Source organism: Amblyraja radiata, chromosome 2, assembly GCF_010909765.2.
Source record: "Amblyraja radiata isolate CabotCenter1 chromosome 2, sAmbRad1.1.pri, whole genome shotgun sequence".
Lineage (NCBI taxonomy): Eukaryota > Metazoa > Chordata > Chondrichthyes > Rajiformes > Rajidae > Amblyraja > Amblyraja radiata.
In genome coordinates, this window is record NC_045957.1 from 5,211,051 (window position 1) to 5,235,995 (window position 24,945).

A 24,945-nucleotide genomic window follows, 5' to 3' on the forward strand; every position below is an offset into this window, starting at 1 on the left:
CCGCACTCACCGTTTATGTCCAGACCAGTTAGCCTTACATCGGTAGTGGGAAACATGCTCGAGTCGATTATTAAAGATGTAATAGCAGCAGATTTGGAAAGCAGTGACAGGATCAGTCAAAGTCAGCATGGATTTATGAAGGGGAAATCATACTCGACTAATCTGGAATTTTTTGAGGATGTAATAAGTAGAATGGATAAGGGAGAGCCAGTGGATGTGGTGTATCTGGACTTTCAAAAAGCCTTTGACAAGGTCCCACACAAGAGATTAGTGTGCAAAATTAGAGCACATGGTATTGGGGGTAGGGTATTGACAGATAGAGAGTCGATTGGCAGATAGGAAGCAAAGTATAGGAATTAACGGGTCCTTTTCAGAATGGCAGGCAGTGACAAGTGGGGTGCCGCAAGGCTCGGTGCTGGGACCCCAGTTATTTACAATATATATTATGATTTAGACAAGGGAATTAAATGTAACATCTCCAAGTTTGTGAATGACACAAAACTGGGTGGCAGTGTGAGCTGTAAGGAGGACGCTATGAGAATGCAGGGTGAATTGGATAGGTTGGGTGAGTGGGAAGATGCATGGCAGATGCAGTATAATGTGGATACATGTGAGGTTATCCACTTTGGTGGCAAGAACAAGAAGGCAGATTATTATCTGAATGGTGTCAAATTAAGGAAAGGGGAGGTGCAACAAAACCTGGTTGTCCTTATACATCAGTCACTGATAGTAAGCATGCAGGTACAGCAAGCAGTGAAGAGAGCTAATGGCATGTTGGCCTTCATTGTGAGAGGATTTGAGTTTAGGAGCAAGGAGGTCCTACTGTAGTTGTACAGGGCCCTGGTGAGACCTCACCTGGAGTATTGTGTGCAATTTTGGTCTCCTAATTTGAGGAAGGACATTATTGCTATTAAGGGAGTGGCGGGAATGAAATATGATGAAAGAATGGGTCGACTGGGCTTGTATTCGCTGGAATTTAGGAGGATGAGAGGAGATCTTATAGAAACATATAAAATTCTTATAGGATTGGGCACGCTAGAGGCAGGAAACATGTTCCCGATGTTGGGGGGGGTCCAGTACCAGGGGCCACAGTTTAAGAATAAGGAGTAAGCCATTTAGAACGGAGATGAGGAAACACATTTTCACCCAGAGAGTGGTGAGTCTGTGGAATTCTCTGCCACAGAAGGCAATGGAGGCCAATTCATTGGATGTTTTCAAGAGAGAGTTGGATTTAGCTCTTTGGGCTAAAGGAATCAAGGGATATGGAGGAAAAGCAGGAACGGGGTACTTGATTGGGGATGATCAGCCATGATCATATTGAATGGCGGTGCTGGCTCGAAGGGCCGAATGGCCTACTCCTGCACCTATTATATATGTTTCTATAGTCATTCCCCCACAGATGCTGCCTGACCCGCTGAGTTCCTCCAGCACTCTGTGCCCTGCGCACTACCTATTTACTGGTACAAATCTCGTTTCCCTGCTGTGTGACTACTGGCCAAAACACGGGCAAATGGGACTAGTTTAGGGGCATCTAAGACTTGTCCCACCCCGGTCATTCCCCCTTCTCCCCGCTCCCGTCCGGCAGAAGGTACAGAAGCTTGAAAGTGTGCACCACCAGACTCAGGAACAGCTTCTTCCCTCTGTTATCAGGCTTCTGAACGGTCCTTCCATAAGCTAGGGTACTGTCCGATTCACCTCTACCCCATTGCGGACATTGGACTTTGTCTGTGGAACTGATGCGCTACAATGCTGAGAACTAGATTCTGCACTCTGTATCTTCCCCTTTGCTCTACCTGTTGAATTTGTCTTGCTTGCATTATTTAATGCTTTATTTAATCTGTTTGGATAGCTTACAAAACAAAGCATTTCACTGTACATCGGTACACATGACAATAATATACCTAAACCTAGACACACGGACCTGTAACAGACACAGAGTGCTGGAGTAACTCAGCGGGTCAGGCAGCATCTGTGGAGAACATGGATAGGTGACGTTTCACAGAGTGCTGGAGTAACTCAGCGGGTCAGGCAGCATCTGTGGAGAACATGGATAGGTGACGTTTCACAGAGTGCTGGAGTAACTCAGCGGGTCAGGCAGCATCTGTGGAGAACATGGACAGGTGACGTTTCAGGTCGGGACCATGCTTCAGATTTTGCCTGACCCTCAGAGTTACTCCAAGATTTAGTTTTTTTTAATCAACCAGCATCTGCTGTTTCATCAAGAATGGAGAGTTAGGCTGAAACAGGACAGAGCAGAGATGTAAAGGGCTTTAATCACAACACATGTCCGATGTTGACTATTCCTTGGAGCGCAGGAGGATGAGGGGTGATCTTATAGAGATGTATAAAATCATGAGAGGAATAGATCGGGTAGATGCACAGAGTCTCTTGCCCAGAGTAGGGGAATCGAGGACATGGGTTCAAGGTGAAGGGGAAAAGATTTAGTAGGAATCTGAGGGGTAACCTTTCCACACAGAGGGTGGTGGGTGTATGGACCAAGCTGCCAGAGGAGGTAGTTGAGGCTGGGACTATCCCAACATTTGAGAAACAGTTAGACAAGTACATGGATACTGTTAGGACAGGTTTGGAAAGATATGGACCAAACACGGGCAGGTGGGACTAGCGTAGCTGGGACAAGTTGGGCAGTGTGGGCAAGTTGGGCTGAAGGGTCTGTTTCTATCACTCTATGACTACAAAGGGCCTGTTTGCAGTGTATCACTCTCTAAACTCCATGAGTATTGTCCACTGGGTGGCGCCGTCAGTGAATCTTTTCGTCTTTTTTGTTATTTTTAGTGGGTTTTAAATGTATGTATTAATGTTCTCTGGTTTGTTGTACGTGGGGTATGTGGGGGGTGGTTTGGGGGTGGGGGGTTGTGGGGGAAACTTTCCCCCAATCTCTTTCCTTGCGGGAGATGTTTCCGGATCATATCTCCGGTCGCTCTGCAGCCTAACAACATAGAGCTGGCGGCCTTTCTCGAGACTGACTTTGAGCCCTACCGTGGGGCCGTGGACTTACCATCGGAGTCTGCGATCCCTAGCCTGGGACCGACACTCCAACCGCGGCCCACGGATTTCAACATCGAGGAGCTCGCAGTCTCGGGTAGAGACTGATGTCGGGAAGCTCCAAGCCGCAGGAGGTTCGACTAGATCTGATCGCCAGGCGCAGGGAGCTGAAGTGACCCCCCCCCCCCCATGCGGAAGCTTGATCGCCCCGATGCGGAGGGCTCGACCGCCGGCTGCAGGAACGAAGATCGCCCCAACAACGGTAGATTTGAGTGCCCCGACCTCAGGAGAACAAAGAAGGAAGAAGTTTGAACGTTTTTTTTGCCTTCCATCACAGTGGGAGAGTCACTGTGGTGGATGTTCATGCTAAACATTTATTTGGGTGTCTTGTAGCTTTTTATTGGTATGACTGTATTGCAAATCAAATTCCTCGTATGTTGCAAAACATACTTGGTTAATAAATTGCTATTATGATTATGATTATGACTTTGAAGGGCCTGTTTCCACACTGTATCATTCTTAAGGGCCTGTCCCACTTACGTGTCCTTGGCACGCAAATTACCCGACCTCGTGGTCGCGTTGAGCCGAGACGGTCGAGCGAAGGTCGGACGCGATTACATGCGCCCGCACAGCCGTCTGGAGCGAGTGACGTCATTTGAAGATGGACACAAAGCTGGAGTAACTCAGCGAGACCGGCAGCATCTCTGGAGAGCAGCAATGGGTGAGGTTTCGTGTCGAGACTCGTCCTCAGTCTGAAAAGAAGGGTCTTGACCCGAAACGTCACCCATTGCTTCTCTCCAGAGATGCTGCCGGTCCCGCTGAGTTACTCCAGCATTTTGTGTCTATCTTCAATTTTCTTGGCCCCGCTCTGGGAGTAGGATTGGGGGCAGATCCGGACCGCAACGGCCGTGAGCCCCAGGCCGAGTTCGGTGATCGTTTGCCTGCTTCTGCTGCTGTTGAAGGTGAGGCGTTGCATCGCGCCAGGGTCTTGGGCCTGTCCCACTTTGGCCGTCAGTTACGCGACGGGCCGTTTCGTGCGAAGATTTAGTTCACTACAAAAATGTCGGAGCCCCGCACGATGTCGTGCACAACTACATACAACCTCCGCGGTTCTCAGTGGGACCGGCCCTTAACTCTGTGTATGAATGGCCTGTTTCCACTCTGTATCACTCTGTGACTATGAATGGCCTGTTTCTTCAATGCTCTGCTCATTGTAACAACCTGTGACATCCAGCGCTTCACTTAATACTGACAGACCCCAGAGCAGAGTCGTGCTGGGATTTTACTTCGGAGTCACGTGAGTGACAACGTGAAGAACCCGCTTACGACGCATGCGTGTCATTACGCTACACGCATTCGAACTCGTCATTGCTGGAGGAAGGACGTTCCTCCCAAACGGCAGGGGTTGAACCTGCAACAGTAAGGTGAGGGAACGTCGTTTCTTTTACTTACCTTTTTTCTTTCTACAGAAGGCTGATGAGAACTGGCTGGGGAGAGTCTGCAGAACTGCAGGCAGCCAGCAACGGCCGGGGCACTGCTATCTCCCTTAAAACGGGAGCCGGAGCCGACTTCAGCTCCAGGAGCACGCCGACAGCGGTGGAGCATGTCTGGAGCAGTCATTTCCGACGACTCGGACTACAGCCCCACGGACCTATACATGGGTCCGAGGCGCTGGAAGGAGCGAGAATGCTGGCGGGGGAGAACCTGCAAAATTGCGGGCAGCCGGCAGCAGCAGCAGCAGCAAACGGCACGCTGATCTCCCGTAATGGGAACAGCTGTGCCCGATTTCGCTCCCGCGCCGGCCCCGGCCGGTCGGGAGAGGAGCAGCCGCGAGCGACCAGTGCCCGTGAGCACCGGGGTCGGTTGTAGCGGCTGCAGCATGACCAGCAGCCGTGACGGCCGGTGCCCGTGAGCACCGGGGTCGGTTGTAGCGGCTGCAGCATGACCAGCAGCCGTGACGACCAGTGCCCGTGAGCACCGGGGTCGGTTGGAGCGGCTGCAGCATGCAGGATAAAGAGCAGCCGGGAGCGGCCAGTGCCCGAGAGCATTGGAGCCGGTTGGACCGGCTGCAGGAGCAGTACCCCTTGTGGGGCTGCAGAGTGGAAATACTCCAAAGTGGCAAAGCCACAGTGGGCAACTAATAAGCCCCACAGCAGTACTCCTTGTGGGGCGGCACAGAGTTTCTCACTCATCAGAGGGGAACACCGAGATTCAATCCTGGGCTGACTGCAGAAGCAGCTTCAGGAGCAGCCGTGACGGCCATTGCCCGTGAGCATTGGAGCCGGATGGAGTGGCTGCAGGAACTGCAGCAGGAGCAGTCTCAGGAGTAACGGCTTCAGAAGCAGCCGCAATGGCCAGTGATCTTGTGCATTGGAGCCGGTTGGGTGCCCGAGAGCATCGGGACCAGCTGGAGCGGCTGTTGGAGCATGTAAGTGGCAGCTCCATGAGATGGAGGCTAGTCACAGAAAGGCAGCTAGTAAGTCCTACAGCGGTACCTCTTGTAGGGCTGCACAGTGTTCTCCCTTCTCAGAGGGGAGTATAGGGGGTCAAGTTTGGGCTCCACTTGAACAGGGGAGCAGAACATACCCCTAGTACACTTAGGGTGCGGAAAACCTATGGGAAAACACTTACCATCAGGGAACTGCAAAACTTGAATGTTCCCAGTATCAACCTAAACATGGTAGGGCACGGAATTGAAACGAAAGAATGTTCTAAGTCCTAACAGATGAAAACTTGGAACCTCCCAACCTCCAATATTAAAATTTGGAGGCATCTTATCTTAACAGGGAAAGATCTTCACATCGAGGGAACTCTGGGACACATTAAGGAACGTCTTAAAAACTACTTCCTGAGAAATGTGCTACCCTCATCAGACACCGGCACCTCAACGACCACGGAGGATGCCGAAATAGTAACTAACCTACTAATAGGAACCAGGGAGATTGGTAGTGAATAACAGATCTATCTGTATGCATAGAATTATTCTACCGACACTTAAAATTCAGAAGTACAGGGGCATACCTTAGAATTCTTCATTCCATTACCCTCCAGTTCAGCATGTACCGAACTGAATGTTCATGCTTACAGGGAAAGAAACAACTAAAGCGCATACTGAACTACAGTGCCCATATATTATAGGACTTATGGAGGACATCCACACGAATCACAGGGATTTGTGTCCTAAATATCCTTCTCATAATTTAGAGGTGGTTGCCACTTCATCTTAGATTGACTAATTTGAATACTTCGTACTTTATATTCATTACAAATGGGAACCTTTGGTGCAACTAAGGGATTGATCCTAGGGTACTACATGGCAAGCATGGTATTAAAATACGCTTGCTATATAGGACTCATTGAAGGTGCCCACAGATGTATTTAACACAACAGATCGTCTGCGGTCCACCGTTAACACTTTCTTACGGCAAAGTCAGTTCAGCCTTTTGGGATGTTGATTTTTATGATGATGTCATATAACATGGCAGTACTTTGCCGTAAGAAAGGGTACAGCCTTTATGGAGGCTTCCAGGGAACTAAACCAGCCATCAGACTGGTAGTAGAATAATTGGCATTAGGGGCTGTGTGACAGCCACATGATATCGGACCTTTACATAATCATAGTACAGAGCGCTACACGCGTCACTCAAGAAATTATGTGGGGGTCATTCTGACAGACTTATGAAACAACCAAACACAGTTACCCGTCTATGGAACCACATACTGATGGGCCTTGGATTGGGATGCTACTAATTCCATCTCCAGCTGTGGGGGAGATGGAATGCTCAGGAGGCATCACTACTAACATTGGGCATATATACCTGGGGAAGTGAGAGCTAGTCATGGCTTTAAGTCAAATTGTTTTGGGTTATAACACCAGTATGTTAATCTACAAATTGACAACACCACCGGAGTAGCATATGTCAACCATATGGGTAGAAACATATCGACACCATTTGACTATCTGGCCAACACTATTTGTGAATTGAATTGAATTGAATCCTTCTTGTCAATCAGACCTTTCGGTCTGAACGAGATGTTGTTGCCTGCAGCCATACATGTAATACTAGCAGCACACAATGGACACGGGTTGGCATCCGCCGCGGTGAGTTCACCGGGTACCTCCACACTGTGATGCAGGCAATAGTCTTAGAGTTACTGTCTCTATTAATCTGGATTAATAGCGTATCCAGATAGAGATTGGATATCAGCATCCAACTACCAGGGAAACTGAATTTAGTGGCAGACAACAGGTCACGCTAAGTCCAAAAACTCTGTGTGGATGTTGGATAAAATATGTATTGCTGGAACAGCTGGTATGGAACACCAGATAACGACCTATTCACATCCATGCCCTTACCAGTTATCAAATTATGTTCTTGGGAGCCAGAACCTGGGGCAGTGGTTCAGATGTATCTTCGCTGATTGGGGGATCATTTATGCATCCCTCCCTTTGCCTCATCAGTCGGTTATTTAGGAAGAAACTATAGACTCCACGTCTCGAATCTTGATATACCTGATTGCCCTACGCAACCGGGGTACTGGTGATATCAACATGGGTCAGAACCATACATCACCACCCATCATAGACCTAACTTACTGGGTCTTCCCGCAACAAGGGGAGTTACCCGTCACTATTATATATTAACCTATTTATTTAGAGTTGAAAGCACCTCTTCTACACCTGGGACCGACGGACCGAATGCGGAATTATTTCAGCGGGTCACAGACTGTCCACCTAAACATCAGTACTTGGTATCATCTAGTAATGGGAAGTACTGTCACAACAATAATCATCATCCACAGATCTATGAACATCCCGTCTGTTCTGGAATTCCTGGCAAGCCTCCATTACGATGAGAGGCTCAGTCATAGTGCCATCAACTGCGCCAGAGGTGCTCTGTCAATATACCTGTCGAAGGTACAGAGCGGCATTCTGTTGGGACAAACCCTGGTAAACAAACTCATGAGGGGCATTTTTAAAATTAATCCCCAAGAACCAGCTACTCCCAAATATGGGATGTGAGCATTGTACTGACCATGTTAAGAAACTGGTCTCCAGCTACAGCCCTGTTCCTACGGAAACTGACTATGAAAACAGTCATGCTGATGGTCCTGGTCACGCCACAAGGGTCCAGTCACCACAGAAAACAAGGTTGGACAACATGATTATTTCATCTGGAAATTAAGGTTTACATCAGTGTAATAGTCATACAGAACAGACAGGGGTCAGCAGGCCTAAAAAACAGAATTCAGGGCCTACCCTACAGATGGTCGTCTCTGTATTATAACACACTTACTATCATACTTGAAGTATACTAAGATCATCAGAGGGGAGGAATGTCACTTTAATCAGCTACTAACAGCCATTTAAAACAGTGACAGTCCAGACCATCTCTGGATGGCTAAAACAAGTCCTAAATAGGCTGGAGTGGGAACTAGCATTTCAAATCTCACTCCACCAGGGCTGCAGCTACATTAGCAGCTATGAAGTTGGACGTACCAATGGACCAAATCCTCAAGACAGCAGGATGGCCAACGGAGGAATTTTCCAACAACTTTATAACAAACCAGGCATTGAACCTGAAACATTTACAGAAACAAATTTAAGTTCTGTAATATAATAGACCCATAAATAGGGGCAATAATTGGTGTTCATAATTTTACTGTTGGATTTCAATATCGTATTGATGTCTAATGTTGTTAACTCTACTCTCCCCAAAATTCAAGGCAGATGTGATGCATGGACTCGTTCCACGGCATGAAATCACAGAGCTTTAAAATCTTCACGTAGTCACTCACGTGACTCCGAAGTAAAATAGTAAGATTAAACGAGAACTTACCAGTTTGAAGTTTGATCCTTATTTTATGAGGAGGAACGTTGAGGACTACGTGCCCTCCGCTCCCACCCTTGATCATAGTCTGAACTGGTATCTGTTGTCTAATCTTACTATGTTTAGTCATTATAGTTATCTGTGATTCCACACCGCTGCTTTGAAGAATGACACGCATGCGTCGTAAGCGGGTTCTTCACGTAGTCCTCAACGTTCCTCCTCATAAAATAAGGATCAAACTTCAAACTGGTAAGTTCTCGTTTAATCTTACTATTATAAGGTCATAAGTGATAGGAGCATAATTGGGCCATTCGGCCCATCACGTCTACTCCACCATTCAATCATGGCTGATCTACCTCTCCCTCCTAACCCCATTCTCCTGCCTTCTCCCCATAACCCTTGACACCCGTACTAATCTAGAATCTATCTATCTCCGCCTTAAATATATCCACTGACATTTCCTCCACGGCTGTCTGTGGCAAAGAATTCCACAGATTCACCACCCTCTGACTAAAGAAATTCCTCCTCATCTCCTTTCTAAAAGAATGTCCTTTAATTCTGAGGCTATGACCTCTGGTTCTGGACTCTCCCACTAGTGGAAACATCCTCCTCACATCCACTTGATCCAAGCCTTTCACTATTCTGTACGTTTCAACGAGGAACCCCCCTCATCCTTCTAAACTCCAGCGAGTACAGTCCCAGTGCCGACAAACACTCACCATATTATATCATCTGTTCATTTCATGCACAGACTTCCTGTGGACTCTTTCCACAGCACCATTACACCAACCTACCCCCCTCCCCCTCCCCCCTCCCCACCCTATATGAAGTGTGTATTCCAGGATTCAGGAACACCTTCTTCCCCACTGTTATGACTACTGAATGGTGCCCTCTTAAGGATGTAGTCCTGATCTTCCAACCTACCTCACTGCTGTCCTTACACTTTCTTATCAGCACTATCTCTGTACCTCTAACACCATACTAACACTGGTATTTTTTTTCTTTGCATGACGTCTTGCATTGGTGTACGGTGTGATTGCATAGCATGATTAGTTTAGTTTAGAGATACAGCGTGGAAACAGGCCCTTCCGCTCACCGTGTCTGCGCCGACCAGCAATCCCCGCACACTAACACTATCCTAAGCACACTAGGGACAATTTTAAACTTATACCAAGCCAATTAACCTGCAAACCTGCACTGAGAGAATGGAGCAGCTGGGCTTGTATACTCTGGAGTTTAGAAGGATGAGAGGCAATCTCATTGAAACATATAAGATTGTTAAGGGTTTGGACACGCTAGAGGCAGGAAACATGTTCCCGATGTTGGGGGAGTCCAGAACCAGGGGCCACAGTTTAAGAATAAGGAGTAAGCCATTTAGAACGGAGACGAGGAAACACTTTTTCTCACAGAGAGCGGTGAGTCTGTGGAATTCTCTGCCTCAGAGGGCGGTGGAGGCAGGTTCTCTGGATGCTTTCAAGAGAGAGCTAGATAGGGCTCTTAAAAATAGCAGAGTCAGGGGATATGGGGAGAAGGCAGGAACGGGGTACTGATTGGGGATGATCTGCCATGATCACATTGAATGGCGGTGCTGGCTCGAAGGGCCGAATGGCCTCCTCCTGCACCTATTGTCTATTGTCTTTGGAGTGTGGGAGGAAACCAAAGCTCCCTGAGAAAACCCACGCAGGTCACGGGGGGAGGACGTACAAACTCCCTACAGACGGCACCTGTAGTCAGGGTGGAACCCGGGTCTCTGGCGCTGTGAGGCAGCAACTCTACCGCTGCCCCAGTATCTCGGTACACGTGACAATATTTGACATTACAAATGTCTGTTCAATATTCATTGCTCCTGCTTACTGGTTAAACCAACCATATGTAAACACTGTGACAGAACTCATACTAGCTGTGATTCTTGTTTTACCTAAACGACCAAAGATGCTGCATGAATGCTAGTTAGGATGAAGTTGATTATTGTCAGTGTTCTCCACAGATGCTGCCTGACCTGCCCAGTTACTCTAGTGCTTTGCCTTTCTTTGTGAAAGCCAGCATCAGATCCTGATTTAGGTTTAGTTTATTAGTGTCACTCGTACCGAGGTACAGTGAAAAGCTTTCATTTGTTTGCTAGCCAAACCATTCAGATAACACTGCACAGAAATACAATGAAGTCAAACTCCAGTACAACAGGTAGAGCAAAGGGGGAGATACAGAGTACAGAAGCTAGAGTAACTCAGCGGGACAGGCAGCATCTCTGGAGATAAGGAATGGGTGACATAGAAACATAGAAAATAGATGCAGGGGGCCATTTGGCCCTTCGAGCCAGCACCCCTTGATTCCACAACCGTGCCTGCCTTCTCCCCATATCCCTTGATTCCACTAGCCCCTAGAGCTCTATCTAACTCTCTCTTAAATCCATCCAGTGATTTGGCCTCCACTGCCCCTCTGTGATAGGGAATTCCACAAATTCACAACTCTCTGGGTGAAAAAGTTTTTTCTCATCTCAGTTTTAAATGGCCTTCCCTTTATTCATAGACTGTGGCCCCTGGTTCAGGACTCCCCCAATATTGGGAACATTTTTCCTGCATCTAGCTTGTCCAGTCCTTTTATAATTGTATACCTTTCAATAAGATGCCCCCTCATCCTTCTAAATTCCAGTGAGTACAAGCCCAGTCTTCCCAATTTCCTCATATGACAGTCCCGCCATCCCGGGGATTAACCTCGTGAGCCTATGCTGCACTGCCTCAATAGCAAGGATGTCCTTCCTCAAGTCGAGACCCTTCTTCAGACTGAAAATCACGGGAAATGGAAACGAGACATATATATATATATATACATACACGAAACGTCACCCATTCCTTCTCTCCAGATGCTGCCTGTCCTGCTGAGTTACTCCAGCATTTTGTGTCTATCTTCAGTTTAAACCATTATCTGTAGTACATTCCTGTACATATTGGTCTCAGCATTGTAGTGCATCAGTTCCAGAGCTAGAATCCAAGATGGCGCCCAAGCCAGGCCACTCTCTGCGTGCTGGTCCCAGAAGCAGATTCACAATCACTCATTACAATCGCTCCACTCCTAAACCTCTACTCCAACAGCAGTATTTCTTACTTTTAATCTATGCTATTCCTTTTATCATGTATCTATACACTGTGGACTGCTCGATTGTAATCATGTAATCTTTCCGCTGACTGGGTAGCACACAACAAAAAGCTTTTCACTGTACCTCAGTACACATGACAACAAACTCAACTGAAAGTCCAATGTCCGCAATGGGGTAGAGGTGAATCGGGCAGTACCCCAGTTTATGGAGGGACCGTTCAGAAGCCTGATAACAGAGCGGAAGAATATGGTCAAGAAGGAACTGCAGATGCTGGAGAATCGAAGGTAGACATAAATGCTGGAGAAGCTCAGCGGGTGAGGCAGCATCTATGGAGCGAAGGAAATAGGCAACGTTTCGGGCCGAAACCCTTCTTCAGACTGATGCAGGGTGGGGAGGAGGGGCGGGAAGAAGAAAGGAAGAGGAGGAGCCAGAGGGAAGAGGGAGAGCTGAGAAGGGGAGGAGACAGCAAGGGCTACCGGAAATTGGAGAAGTCAATGTTTATGCCGTTAGGGTGCAGACTGCCCAAGCAGAATATGAGGTGCTGCTCCTCCAATTTACGGTGGTGCTCACTCTGGCCATGGAGGAGGCCCAGGACAGAAAGGTCGGATTCGGAATGGGAGGGGGAGTTGAAATGCTGAGCTACCAGGAGCCACAGGAAGAATATGGTTTGACATCAGACTAACAAGGTTCTATTTTCAGCACTCCCTTGGAACTTACCAATGCCTTGTTATCCTGGCACGCTTTAAACCTACCCGGTTCACTGGGGAATTCGTAACCTCATGTCTACATAGCTTGACACTGGTTTCCACTTGTTTAGTTTTCATTTAGTTTAGAGATACTGCGCAGAAACAGGCCCTTCAGCCCACCGAGTCTGCACCGACCAGCGATCCCCGCGCAGTAACACCACCCTACACACACTAGGGACAATTTATACTTATACCGTATTCAGGTCTCTGGCGCTGCAAGCACTATAAGGCATCAACTCTACCACTGCGCCACTCTGAACTGTTCTGAACTCCCCAATGGTGGAAATAGTTTTTGTTCCTCTCGTATCTAACCTTCAGGTGACATTTGAGCAGAGCGCAGGAGCAGGCCCTTTGGCACACCGTGTCCGTGCCAAAGATGAATCCATGTTAAACTCATCGGGAAGAAGGTGCAGGAGTCTGAAAACTGCAACGCCCAGGTTCAGGAGCAGCTTCATCCCAGCAACCATCAGGCTCTCGAACACTACATAGCAAATAGGTGCAGGAGTAGGCCCTTCGAGCCATTCAATATGATTATGGCTGATCATCCAAAATCAGTACCCCCGTTCCTGCATTCTCCCCATATCCCTTGACTCCGTTAGCCCTAAGAGTAAATCTAACTCTCTCTTGAATACATCTACTAAACTACGAACTTTGAGCTACCTGGATTGCATTCGGGACTTTGGGTTTGTTGTGTTTTTGCACTACATTGGATTTTATTGAAATTCCTTTTTTTTAATTATTATATTATCTATTCTGATACGGTGCTTACAAACCTGTTGGGCTGCTGCAAGTATGAATCTCATTGTTCCGTTTTGGTACATGTGGCAAATACTCTTGACTTGGGCTGCAACCCTTCTCCAGGCTGATTGTAGTGGGGGGAGGGGAAGGGAAAACTGGAAGAGAGAGATGGGGGGGGGGGGGGGGGGGGGGGACAAGCTTGGTGAGTGATAGGTGGGTACAGGCGAGGAGGATTGTTCTGCTCAACAATGGTGGAAACAAGGCTGGTCATTGATGATATGCTCGGTTGGCATTACATCAGTGTCTCTGTCCAGTGCAGGCACCGGCTATACATGGCAGACCCAGTCCTCAAGGGCTTTCAGTCTCCTGTTCCCCCTTCATTGCTGTTTGATACTCCAGCCTCTCCCTGCACTCCCGATGTGGGAGCTCATTTCACAATCTCGCCACTCTGCAGACAAAGAGGAATTTTCGGTCTGAAAGATACAGCGCGGAAACTCAGCCCACCGTGTCCACGCCGACCATCGATCACCCGTTCACACTAGTTCTATGTAATTCCACTTCCCCACCTGTACACTAGGGGGCAATTTACAGAGGGCCAATCCCATCTGCCAACTCGCACGTGTATGGGATGTGGGATGAAACCGGAGCGCCCGGAGGAAACCCACGCGGTCACAGGGAGAGCGTGCAAACACCACTGCACTTTGTGTAACTCATACTTTGGGAAGTGTTGCTCTTGTTCACCAGCACCCGCTCTCCGGGAGTGTTCGCTTTCTCCGCCTCATTCGGGTTTGGAGCGTGGCTCGGCTTTCTCTCTCCGCAGATGCTGCCCGACTTGCAGAGTGTTTCTGTTGTAATTCCCTGACTTTACCCCAGGTTTCCCCCCGGCTGCGGCAATGCTGACTCCACTCCGGTCGGCGGGGACAGGTAATGTAAAGAGAGCGGCAGGAGGAAAGTTTTTTCGTAACTCTTGTTTTATTCGTTATTCACACAACATGGAGCCTCTGCATTTCCATGCGTAATAATTACAGTCAGGCTGACACCGCCCACGGCTTTGGAACCTTTCCGCCCTGCCCCGATGTCGGGTGGCACAGCTCGAGGCTCAGGCATCGTGTACAAACGCCCCTCTCCACCGTCTCTGGGGGGAGGGGAGCGGTCCGGGTCGATTTACACGTGTGCCCGCATCCCCTCCCCAACCCTGCTTTGCCCGTCGAAATGCCAGCTGGTACCCAGCTGAATAAATAATAAATCTCAATTCTTCAACATATAAAACCGGAGAAACTTTACAGCGAAATAAAACACAAAAACATTTACAAAGGTACATGTGTAATCCAAGTCTCCTTTAGAAAAAAAATCAGACCCTTACATGCAGTCCATGTGCTTTGTGTGGTTTAAGAAACCGTCATCATTTTCTTGACAGGGTTAACCTGTGTGTTGTGGTGGTGTCTTTGTTTCCTGTTTTATACAATGAAAGCCAAGGGTGGTAGCGTCGTACAGCACAGAAACAGGCCCTTCGGCCCACGCTGACCTTTTTTGTTTCGGTCCATCTTACACCAATCCCGAGTGTGAGGAAACCGGAGCGCCCGGAGAAAACCCACGCAGGCCACGGGGAGAACGTACAAACCCCGTGCCGACAGCGCCCGCGGTCAGCATGGAACCCGGGTCTCCGGCGCTGTAAGGCAGCGACTCTGCCCGCTGTGCCACCAAAGATCAGATTGAAGCTTCAAAGAGGTGGATTTGGGCGGGGTACTCCCGCGCGGTGTATGGATTGAGAAGGGGAAACGAGGGGTACGGGTTCAATGTGGAATAATTGATAAATGAACCACTTGGGCCTCTGCAGATTGGATGATGGTGATGGCTGCCTGTGCACTGTGGGTTGGGAGGATGGAGGGAGTAAAGTCTTTTGCTTGTCCTTCCCATTCCTGCCGCCTTCCTCTTCCACTCTCAGTGCACTGAGCCCGTGTTCAGCCCCTGCACAGTTGACCTGACCATCGCTGTGGCCAGCTAACAGGCCCCATCGCAGCGGGCCCCTAGCAAGTCCCAGGTAACCACGGCAGCCTCCGTTATAAAGCACGCAGACGTCTCGTGCCTTCAAGTATGAAGCTGCAAATGCTTTAACAAATAAACGTTGAATTTAGCTCAGATGGTGAGTGGAGTGGGGGGGGGGGGTGTGGGTGGTGTCTGGCACTGTGGAGACCACCCTATACACCTCAGTCCCTCTTCTGTCTTTAGGTGGTGGATACAGCATAGTTTACACCGTACAACTATCCCCACACTCCCTCTGTCCTCGCAGCTTAATGGCATTTTTCTTTAGACTTTAGAGATACAGCGCGGAAACAGGCCCCTCGGCCCACCGAGTCCGCGCCGACCAGTGATCCCCGCACACTAACACTATCCTACACACACTGGGGGGACAATTTACAGAAGCCAATTGACCTACAAACCCGCACGTCTTTGGAGTGTGGGAGGAAACCGGAGCGCCCGGAGAAAACCCACACGGTCACGGGGAGAACGTGCAAACTCCGTACAGACAGCACCCCCCGAGGTCAGGATGGAAGCCAGGGTCTCCGGCGCTGTGAGGCAGCAGCTCTACCCGCTGCGCCAAACTTTTCTTGAACTCTGAGCCATAAGCCTCAAGCGCGCACATTCCCACAATAAAATAAAATCTCACTATTTCACAGGGTTTACAGTTATATTAAAAGATCGGATTGAAACTTCAAAGAGGTGGATTTGGACAGAGTTTGTAGGGCATTCCATTCCTAGTGATGCACATGCTGGAGAGAGGCTCTGGTCTGAGGTTTCCAGTAAGTTGCCTACGTCCACATGCAGTGTTGAGAAGTTTATACTAACGCCTAGTCCTGGCAGGAATACTAAGGACTTCCACCCGACAGTCTCCACTTTGATCCGAGGCTCCTGGCAAGACTGTGGCACCAATGGTAGACAGAGTGGTAAAGAATGTGTACGCTACGCTTGCCTTCATCCTGTGGGGCATTGAGGACAAGAATCAGGAAATAGACACAAAGTGCTGGAGTAACTCTGGCGGCAGCGTCTCTGGAGAGGAGTGGGTGACCTTTTGGGTCAAGACCCGAATCTGAGTATGAAGAAGGGTCTCGACCCGAAACGTCACCCATTCCTTCTCTCGAGATGCTGCCTGTCCCGCTGAGTTACTCCAGCATTTTGCGTCTATCTTCGGTTTAAACCAGCGTCTGCAGTTCCTTTCCTACACATAAGAATCGGGAGGTCATGATGCAGCTTTATAACAGTCTGGTCGGGCTGTAATTGGAGGACTGTGTGCTGTTGTGGTCGCCCCCATTACAGGAAGCATGTGGAGGCTTTGGAGAGGGTGTAGAGGAGGTTCACCAGGATGATGCCTGGATTAGAGGGTGTTAGACACACAGGGAGAGGCTGGACACACTTGGGATTGGTATCTCTGGAGTGTCGGAGGCTGAGGAGAAATCTGGTAGAATTATAGACAATTATGAGGCATAGTTAGGGTAGGCAGTCAGAACCTTTCTTCCAGCATGGAAATGTCAAACGCTAGAAGGTGATGCGTAAGGTGAGAGGGGCAGAGTTTAAAGGAGATGTGCGGGGCAAGATTTTTACAAAGATGGTAGTGGGTGCCTGGAACGCGCTGCCAGGGGTGGTGGTGGAGGCAGATACGATAGGGGTGTTTAAGAGGCCCTCAGATCGAATGCACGGACATGGAGTGGATGGAGTGATGTGGTCCACGTGCAGGCAGAGGGGGTTAATTTAACTTGGCATCACGTTCGGCACAGACATTGTGGGCTGTATCGTTCGGTGTTCATAGAGAAAAGAAGTTTGTCAGTTGAACATTTGATCTTTTGGCTTTGAACACGGATTTTGAGTAGTTTCCAATCTGCTCGTTGCTTCAACACGCAATAATTAAACTCCAAAATAACCTCTGAGGCTTTGAACTCGTCATCTGAATCGTGGTTGCTTCACCCTGGGCAGTAAATATAGATTGCATACAATTTGCATGCTTTCTCGCCTTCAGTCATCTAAAACAGAACTTGACTTTGTGTGTGTGTGTGTGTGTGTGTGAGACAGGGTGTGAAATGAGCGAACACTGACATCTCAGTTAAACCTGGAGCATGCATGCATAAACCCAAGGTGAAAAGGGGCAAAGGAGATGTGTGGGCATTTCTTCTCACAGCGCGCTGTCAGGGGAGGTGGTGGAGGCAGATACGATAGTGGCGTTCACGAGATGTTTGAATGGGCGCAAGGATAAGTAGGGAATGGAGATATATGGATTTGGTCTCGGCCCCATGTTTGGCATGGACAATGTGGGCCGAAGGGCCTGTTCTTGTGCTGTACTGTTCTAAATGCCCATTGACTGACTCATTTCCATGTCATTGCTGCCTGATCCAGAGTCGCTGGGTGCTGGTGCTGCTGTAGGTCTAGGCTTGGCATTCTAGAGGGTACAGTGGGAGTTCAGGCCCGCTGTTTTAAATATTAGAGATACAGAAACAGGCCCTTTGGCCCACCGAGTCCATGCCGACCAGTACACTAGCACTATCCTACACACACCAGTGACAATTTAACAATTTTCCCAAAGCCAATTAACCTACAAACCTGTACGTCTTGAGATGTGTGGGAAGAAACCGGAGCACCCGGAGAAAACCCACGCAGGTCACGCAGGTACAAACGCCGTACAGACAGCACCCGCGGTCAGGATTCAGTCCCGGTGTCTGGCGCCGTGAGGCAGCAACTCTACCGCTGCGCAACCGTGCCGCCGCCAAGGCGATGTGTCGATTGAGAAAGGAAGCATGGGATACGGATTCACCGGGGTTGAATGTACCTGGGTGTGTGCGGGTTCATTGATAAAGAACCATGTGCCGCAACAGTGATGAGCAACTGTGTCACAAAGAAAGGAACAGTGAATGAATACACTTGGTTGGCAACAAGTCCCAGTTCTATCAGCCAAAGTGGTGATATCACATTACAGTTGTACAAGACACTGGGAATATTGTGCCCCAGTTCTGGTCACTTTGCTGTAGGAAAGATGCCTAGAGATGTAGCCCAGAGAAGATTCACGAGGACATTGCCAGGAGTCGAGGGCCCGGCTAGGACTTTATTCCTTGGAGAACACAAGACTGAGGGGTAATCTTCTAGAGGTGTATTAGTGAGAAGAATATATAGGGAAAGGCTAGGCAGGCTAGGTCTTTATTTCCTGGTTCACAGGAGGCTGAGGGGCGATCTTACTGACGGGGATAGATAGGGTGAACGCACAGAGCCCTTTGTCCATTTGGCCCATGAAGTGGTGCTGGCTTTAAGTGAGTGTCCGTCATCCATTCCGCTCCCCACAATCCTGCCAGATCTCTTGTTCCTGAATGCCACAATCCACTCCCCCTCCACCTCAGCTGCAGCCCAGACCACGACCACCCACCGCGTAAACCTTTCCTGCGCTGAATTTGGAAGTGTGAGACGGAAGGCCAGATCGGATTTCAAAACCAAGGCGCCGGGCAGTGGTGGTGGGTCTACCATTCTGCTGGACGCTTGATGCAATGGGGAGCTGTGGCCCACGGCACAGTCAGATTCTGCTGGTTAGCAACCAACCCTTCACGCAAAACACCAGTTTAGGGTGGCACGGTGGCGCTGCGGGTAGAGTTGCTGCCTCACAGCGCCAGAGACCCGGGTTCCATCCCGACTACGGGTGCTGCCTGTACGGAGTTTGCACGTTCTCCCCGTGACCTGCGTGGGTTTTCTCCGGGTGCTCCGGTTTCCTCCCACACTCCAAAGACTTGCAGGTTTGTAGGCTAATGGGCTTGGTATAATTGTGCGTGTGGGATAGTGTTGGCGTGCGGGGATCGCTGGTCGGTGGGCACGGGCTCGGTGGGCCAAATGGCCGTTTCTGCACTGTATCTATAAACTCTAAAACTAAACACTCACCCCTCCTATATGCTTATTTGTGCTTATTTTTTCTCTGGACTTAATGTCCCGGCGTGCGGTCCACGTGGAACTGTTGGACCGACAGAGATGCGAGAGGCTGACACAGTTATGGTTTCGACTAATTAAACAAAGGGAGGAAATCGCAAGTGAACAATTTCTTTTCAATTGTACAATTCATTCGTGACTATCAGGGGGAGCAAATGGGTTGCAGGTGGATTTGTGCCACATGTGATTCCCAGGGTTCACAGCTGTGTTCTGGGCATCCATTCTCAATATTCTGTACAAATCCAGGAAGCTTTCAAAACTCGTTCCAGGAAAATCACGTCGAGATCCCCGAAACTGGGCGAGGCATCGCAAGCGGGCCACGGGCAGACGGCCAGACCGATGGAGGTTGGCACCTCTCCGCCGCTGGCAAACGCCACACTTACCAGAAGCTCCAAACAAGTTGGGTTGAAAGAAGTCCCCGATTATTTCGAGAGGGTGAAACAGAACATGTTAAAAAAAAAAAAGAAAAGTCCCACATTTTGAACCTCCGTACGAGCAAAGGTTAAAACAACGTAAGGCTTCGAGTATTCTCGGCTAAAATCCACAGCGAGACACATGGATGAGAGAGAGAGAGAGCAATGCCAGAGCATGGAGGAAACAGAATGAGGGGCATGTCTCCACACAAAGGGGGTCTTTTGTTTTGCTTTAGCCCTGTCTAATTAAATACTATAAAAATAAAGTTACTTTATAAAGTGGTTTAAAAACCCAAGTACGAATGCTAAACTAAAAAATAAACTATTAGTAAACGGTGTCACAGGTGGAGATGGATCTGGATGGAAGCATCATACACAGCGGACAGATAATGCAGCTTCAAAACCAGCATCAAAATTTACATGGAGCACTTTTTTTTTCCTTTTCCCCCCCCTTTTTTAAAATAATTTAGACAACACCAACCAGTAAGGGACTGGCAAGAAGACCTCAATTCGGTATAAACAAATGCAGACACGTTTTGTTTTTTGTACAAGGCTTATCGTCATGGTAGTGTATTAGGCCTCTCCTCTCACGTTAGGCCTCTCCTCTCCTCTGGGCCTCTGGGCCGGCTATAGCACGTCCTCCATGAAGCTGGTGTCCAGGTGCTGGATCAGCACTCGCAGGAAGGACATTTCTTTCCGTGTGTTCTCGAATATGATCCTGGGGTTGTTGGATTGGCAGCGCAGGCAGTTGGGGGCCATGACCATGGCCAGGTTGTTGCCGTCCATCTTGGTGACGGAGACATTGGCCGGCTGGGCAAACACCTGAGGGAGAACAGCGTTCAGAAGCAATTAATTACACCAGCAACGTGTCTTTATTCCCCCCCTCCCCTTTCATATCAGCTCCACGCATTGATCTCTGACAGACATACCATCTGTAAATTCATATTCAGAAGTGATCGGAGCAGAATTAGGCCATTCGGCCCATCAAGTCTACTCCGCCATTCAATCATGGCTGATCTATCTCTCCCTCTCAACCCCATTCTCCTGCCTTCTCCCCATAACCCCTAACACCTGCACTAATCAAGAATCTATCTATCTCTGCCTTAAAAAATATCCACTGACTTGGCCTCCACAGCCTTCTGTGGCAATGAGTTCCACAGATTCACCACCCTCTGACTAGAGAAATTCCTCCTGATCTTCCTGAAGGAACGTCCTTTAATTTTGAGGCTGTGACCTCTCATCCTAGACTCTCCCACTAGTGGAAACATCCTCTCCACATCCACTCTATCCAGGCCTTGCACTATTCGGTACGTTTCAATGAGGTACTAAACTATCCTTCTAAACTCCAGCGAGTACAGTCCCAGTGCCGACAAACGCTCGGTTCCTCCAGTCTGTCTACCGCCCAGAGAAAGTGGAGAGCAGCCATCTCACAAAGAGATTTCACAGGGAATTACGCAGTGCTGGAGTAACTCAGCAAGATAGGCAGCATCTCTGGAGACCCAAAACATCACCTGCCCCATGCTCGCCAGAGCCACTAAGTTACTCCAGCACTTTGTGTCCTTTTTTGTAAATCAGCATCTGCAGTTCCTTTTTTCTACATAGATACACTCAGTTCAAACTCAAGTACAATAGAGAGTGCAAAGGAGAAGGCACAGGCTGCAGTACATAGTTACAGCTGGAACAGATTTAGAGGGAAAGATAAAAAAGCTGGAGTAACTCAGCGGGACAGGCAGCATCTCTCGAGAGAAGGAATGGGTGACGTTTGGGGTCGAGACCCTTCTTCAGACTGGTTAGGGATAAGGGAAACGAAGGATATAGACGATGATGTGGAGAGATAAAGAAAAATGAATGAAAGATATACAAAAAAGTAACGATGATGAAGGAAACAGGCCATTGTAAGCTGTTTGTGGGGTGAAAGTGAATAGCTGGTGTGACTTGGGTTGGGGAGGGATGGAGAGAGAGGGAATGCCGGGGTTACCTGAAGTGAGATAAATCAATATTCATACCACTGGGATGTAAGCTGCCCAAGCGAAATATGAGATGCTGTTCCTCCAATTTGCGTTTAGCCTCACTCTGACAATGGAGGAGACCGAGGACAGAAAGGTCTGTGTGGGAATGGGAAGGAGAATTAAAGTGTCCAGCAACCGGGAGATCAGGTTGGTTCATGCGGGCTGAGTGAACGATCGCCCAGTCTGCGTTTGGTCTCACCGATGTATAAGAGTCCACATCTTGAACAACTATAGATGTAGAGGACTGGAGTGATTGTGTTGGATGATAGATCCTCCTCTGGGAGCGCCATCTTCGGTGATAAATAAATAAAGTGATGAATTATGGAACATTACACTGGCCAAATTGGTCATGACGCCATTTTGATTGGGAACTAGAGAACCACTGAAGGCTTATTTTGGAAACTGACAAGCAGAGAAAAAGTTTGGGATGTCAGGACTTTCATATGAAGAAAGACTGGATAGACTCGGCTTGTACTCGCTAGAATTTAGAAGATTGAGGGGGATCTTATAGAAACTTACAAAATTCTTAAGGGGTTGGACAGGCTAGATGCAGGAAGATTGTTCCCGATGTTGGGGAAGTCCAGAACAAGGGGTCACAGTTTAAGAATAAAGGGGGAAATCTTTTAGGAGCGAGATGAGGAAAACATTTTTCACACAGAGAGTGGTGAATCTGTGGAATTCTCTGTCACAGAAGGTAGTTGAGGCCAGTTCATTGGCTATATTTAAGAGGGAGTTAGATGTGGCCCTTGTGGCTAAAGGGATCAGGGGGTATGGAGAGAAGGCAGGTACAGGATACTGAGTTGGATGATCAGCCATGATCATATTGAATGGCGGTGCAGGCTCGAAGGGCCGAATGGCCTACTCCTGCACCTATTTTCTATGTTTCTATGTTTTCTTGGATTTAAAAAGTATGGGAGACAAAAAAAAACTGTTTCCATGTAACCTCCCCACAGTAATCGTTAGAGTGTAGTCCTGATCTCCCAAACTATCTCATTGCTGACCCTGGACTGCCTCTTTGTAACTGAAGCACTGCAACACTGTATTCTGCACTCTGGCATCTTTCTGTACTTGTGTAAGGCTTGGTTGTTCTCATGTAATCTATGATCTAACTGGATAGAACTTACTGTGGCAAAAGAACAAACCATTCAGCGCCCACAGTCCATGCAGAATAAGATGCCGTTAAAACTAATATCCTCTCCCTATCCCTCCATTCCCTGCACATCCTTGTGTCTATCCAAAAGCCCTTCAAATGCCACCATGCATGATTTGACTGGACAGCACGCTAGCAAAGATTTTCACTTTATCTCGGTACACAAGACCATACCAACACCTCATCGATGGACTCAATTAATTTAGTTGGACACAATTCATCCTTTCCATATTACATATGGCCAGAGTGAGGCCCACCGTAAATTGGAGGAGCAGCACCTCATATTTCGCTTGGGTAGTTTACACCCCAGCGGTATGAACATTGACTTCTCCAATTTCAGGTAGTCCCTGCTTTCTCCCTCCTTCCCCTCCCCTTCCCAGCTCTCCCACAGCCCACTGTCTCCGCCTCTTCCTTTCTTCTTCCCCCCCCACCCCTACATCAGTCTGAAGAAGGGTCTCGACCCGAAACGTCACCTATTCCTTCGCTCCATAGATGCTGCCTCGCCCGCTGAGTTTCTCCAGCATTTTTATCTACCTTCGATTTCTTCCAGCATCTGCAGTTCTTTCTTAAACTTTCCATGTTTATGCTGGCTTGACCCAATTTGCCCATAAAGTGACACAACATGCAGGAGTAACTCAGCGAGTCAGGCAGTGTCTCTGAAGAACAAGGATAGGGGACGTTTCAGGATCAGTCCGAAGAAGGGTCCTGACCCGAAACGTCAACATTCCAAGTTCTCCAGAGATGCTGCCTGACCCGCTGAGTCGCTCCAGTACCTTATGTTCTTTTTTGTATTTAACTGGCATCTGTAGTTCCTTGTGTCCAACTGATCGACACATGGTCAATTGGCAAGTAGCTTTGGGGTAAGCACTGATGTCTCTTCTAGATAGGAATGCAGCCTTCCAGCCTCTATATAGGCAGCAACTATGGAAGTAGCAATGCAGGTGGGTGCTGGCTTGCAGTCACCGTGAGTGACTGGCCATTTTAACTGAGAGGGGTTCATAAGGTCATAAATGATAGGAGCAGAATTAGGCCATTCGGCCCATCAAGTCTACTCCGCCATTCCATCGTGGCTGATCTATCTCTCCATTCTAACCCAATTCTCCTGCCTTCTCCCCATAACCCCTGGCACCCGTACTAATCAACAATCTATCTATCTCTCTCTGCCTTAAATATATCCATTGGCCTCTACAGCCTTCTGTGGCAAAGAATTCCACAGATTCACCACCCTCTGACTAAAGATATTCCTCCTCATCTCCTCCCTAAAGGAACGTCCTGCTATTCTGAGGCTGTGACCTCTAGTCCTAGACTCTCCCACTAGTGGAAACACCCTCCCCACATCCACTCTACCCAGGCTGGTGCCCGGTTGGCCAGTTTGCGGGTGACCAGGTGAAGGGGGGGGCAGCAGACAGATGGGCAGTGGACTGGCGGGCAGTTTGCGAGCGGGCAGTTTGCGTGTGACCAGGTGAAGGGTGGGCAGCAGACAGATGGGCAGTGGACTGGCGGGCAGTTTTTCGGGGTGACCAGGTGAAGGGGGGCAGCAGACAGATGGGCAGTGGACTGGTGGGCAGTTTGCGAGCGGGCAGTTTGCGGGTGACCAGGTGAAGGGGGGGGCAGTGGAAGGGGGGGGGCAGTTTGCGGGTGACCAGGTGAAGGGGGGCAGCAGACAGATGGGCAGTGGACTGGCGGGCAGTTTTTCGGGGTGACCAGGTGAAGGGGGGCAGCAGACAGATGGGCAGTTTGCGAGCGGGCAGTTTGCGTGTGACCAGGTGAAGGGCGGGCAGCAGACAGATGGGCAGTGGACTGGCGGGCAGTTTGCGAGCGGGCAGTTTGCGTGTGACCAGGTGAAGGGGGGGCAGCAGACAGATGGGCAGTTTGCGAGCGGGCAGTTTGCGTGTGACCAGGTGAAGGGCGGGCAGCAGACAGATGGGCAGTGGACTGGTGGGCAGTTTGCGAGCGGGCAGTTTGCGTGTGACCAGGTGAAGGGCGGGCAGCAGACAGATGGGCAGTGG

At 48.9% G+C, this 24,945-nt stretch overlaps 1 protein-coding gene across 4 annotated transcripts in view; it reads right to left on the bottom strand.

Annotated features, from left to right (window-relative positions):
* Positions 1-20,217: 20,217 nt before the first annotated feature.
* arhgap39 (Rho GTPase activating protein 39) overlaps positions 20,218-24,945 on the bottom strand; it is a 429,053-nt gene continuing 424,325 nt past the window's right edge. For all 4 annotated transcript variants that reach the window (XM_033041004.1, XM_033040978.1, XM_033040996.1 and 1 more), the window contains one exon: positions 20,218-20,599. In XM_033041004.1, the coding sequence (XP_032896895.1) occupies positions 20,405-20,599 (195 nt within the window). In that variant the 3' untranslated portion in view covers positions 20,218-20,404. The remainder of the gene's footprint in view (positions 20,600-24,945) is intronic.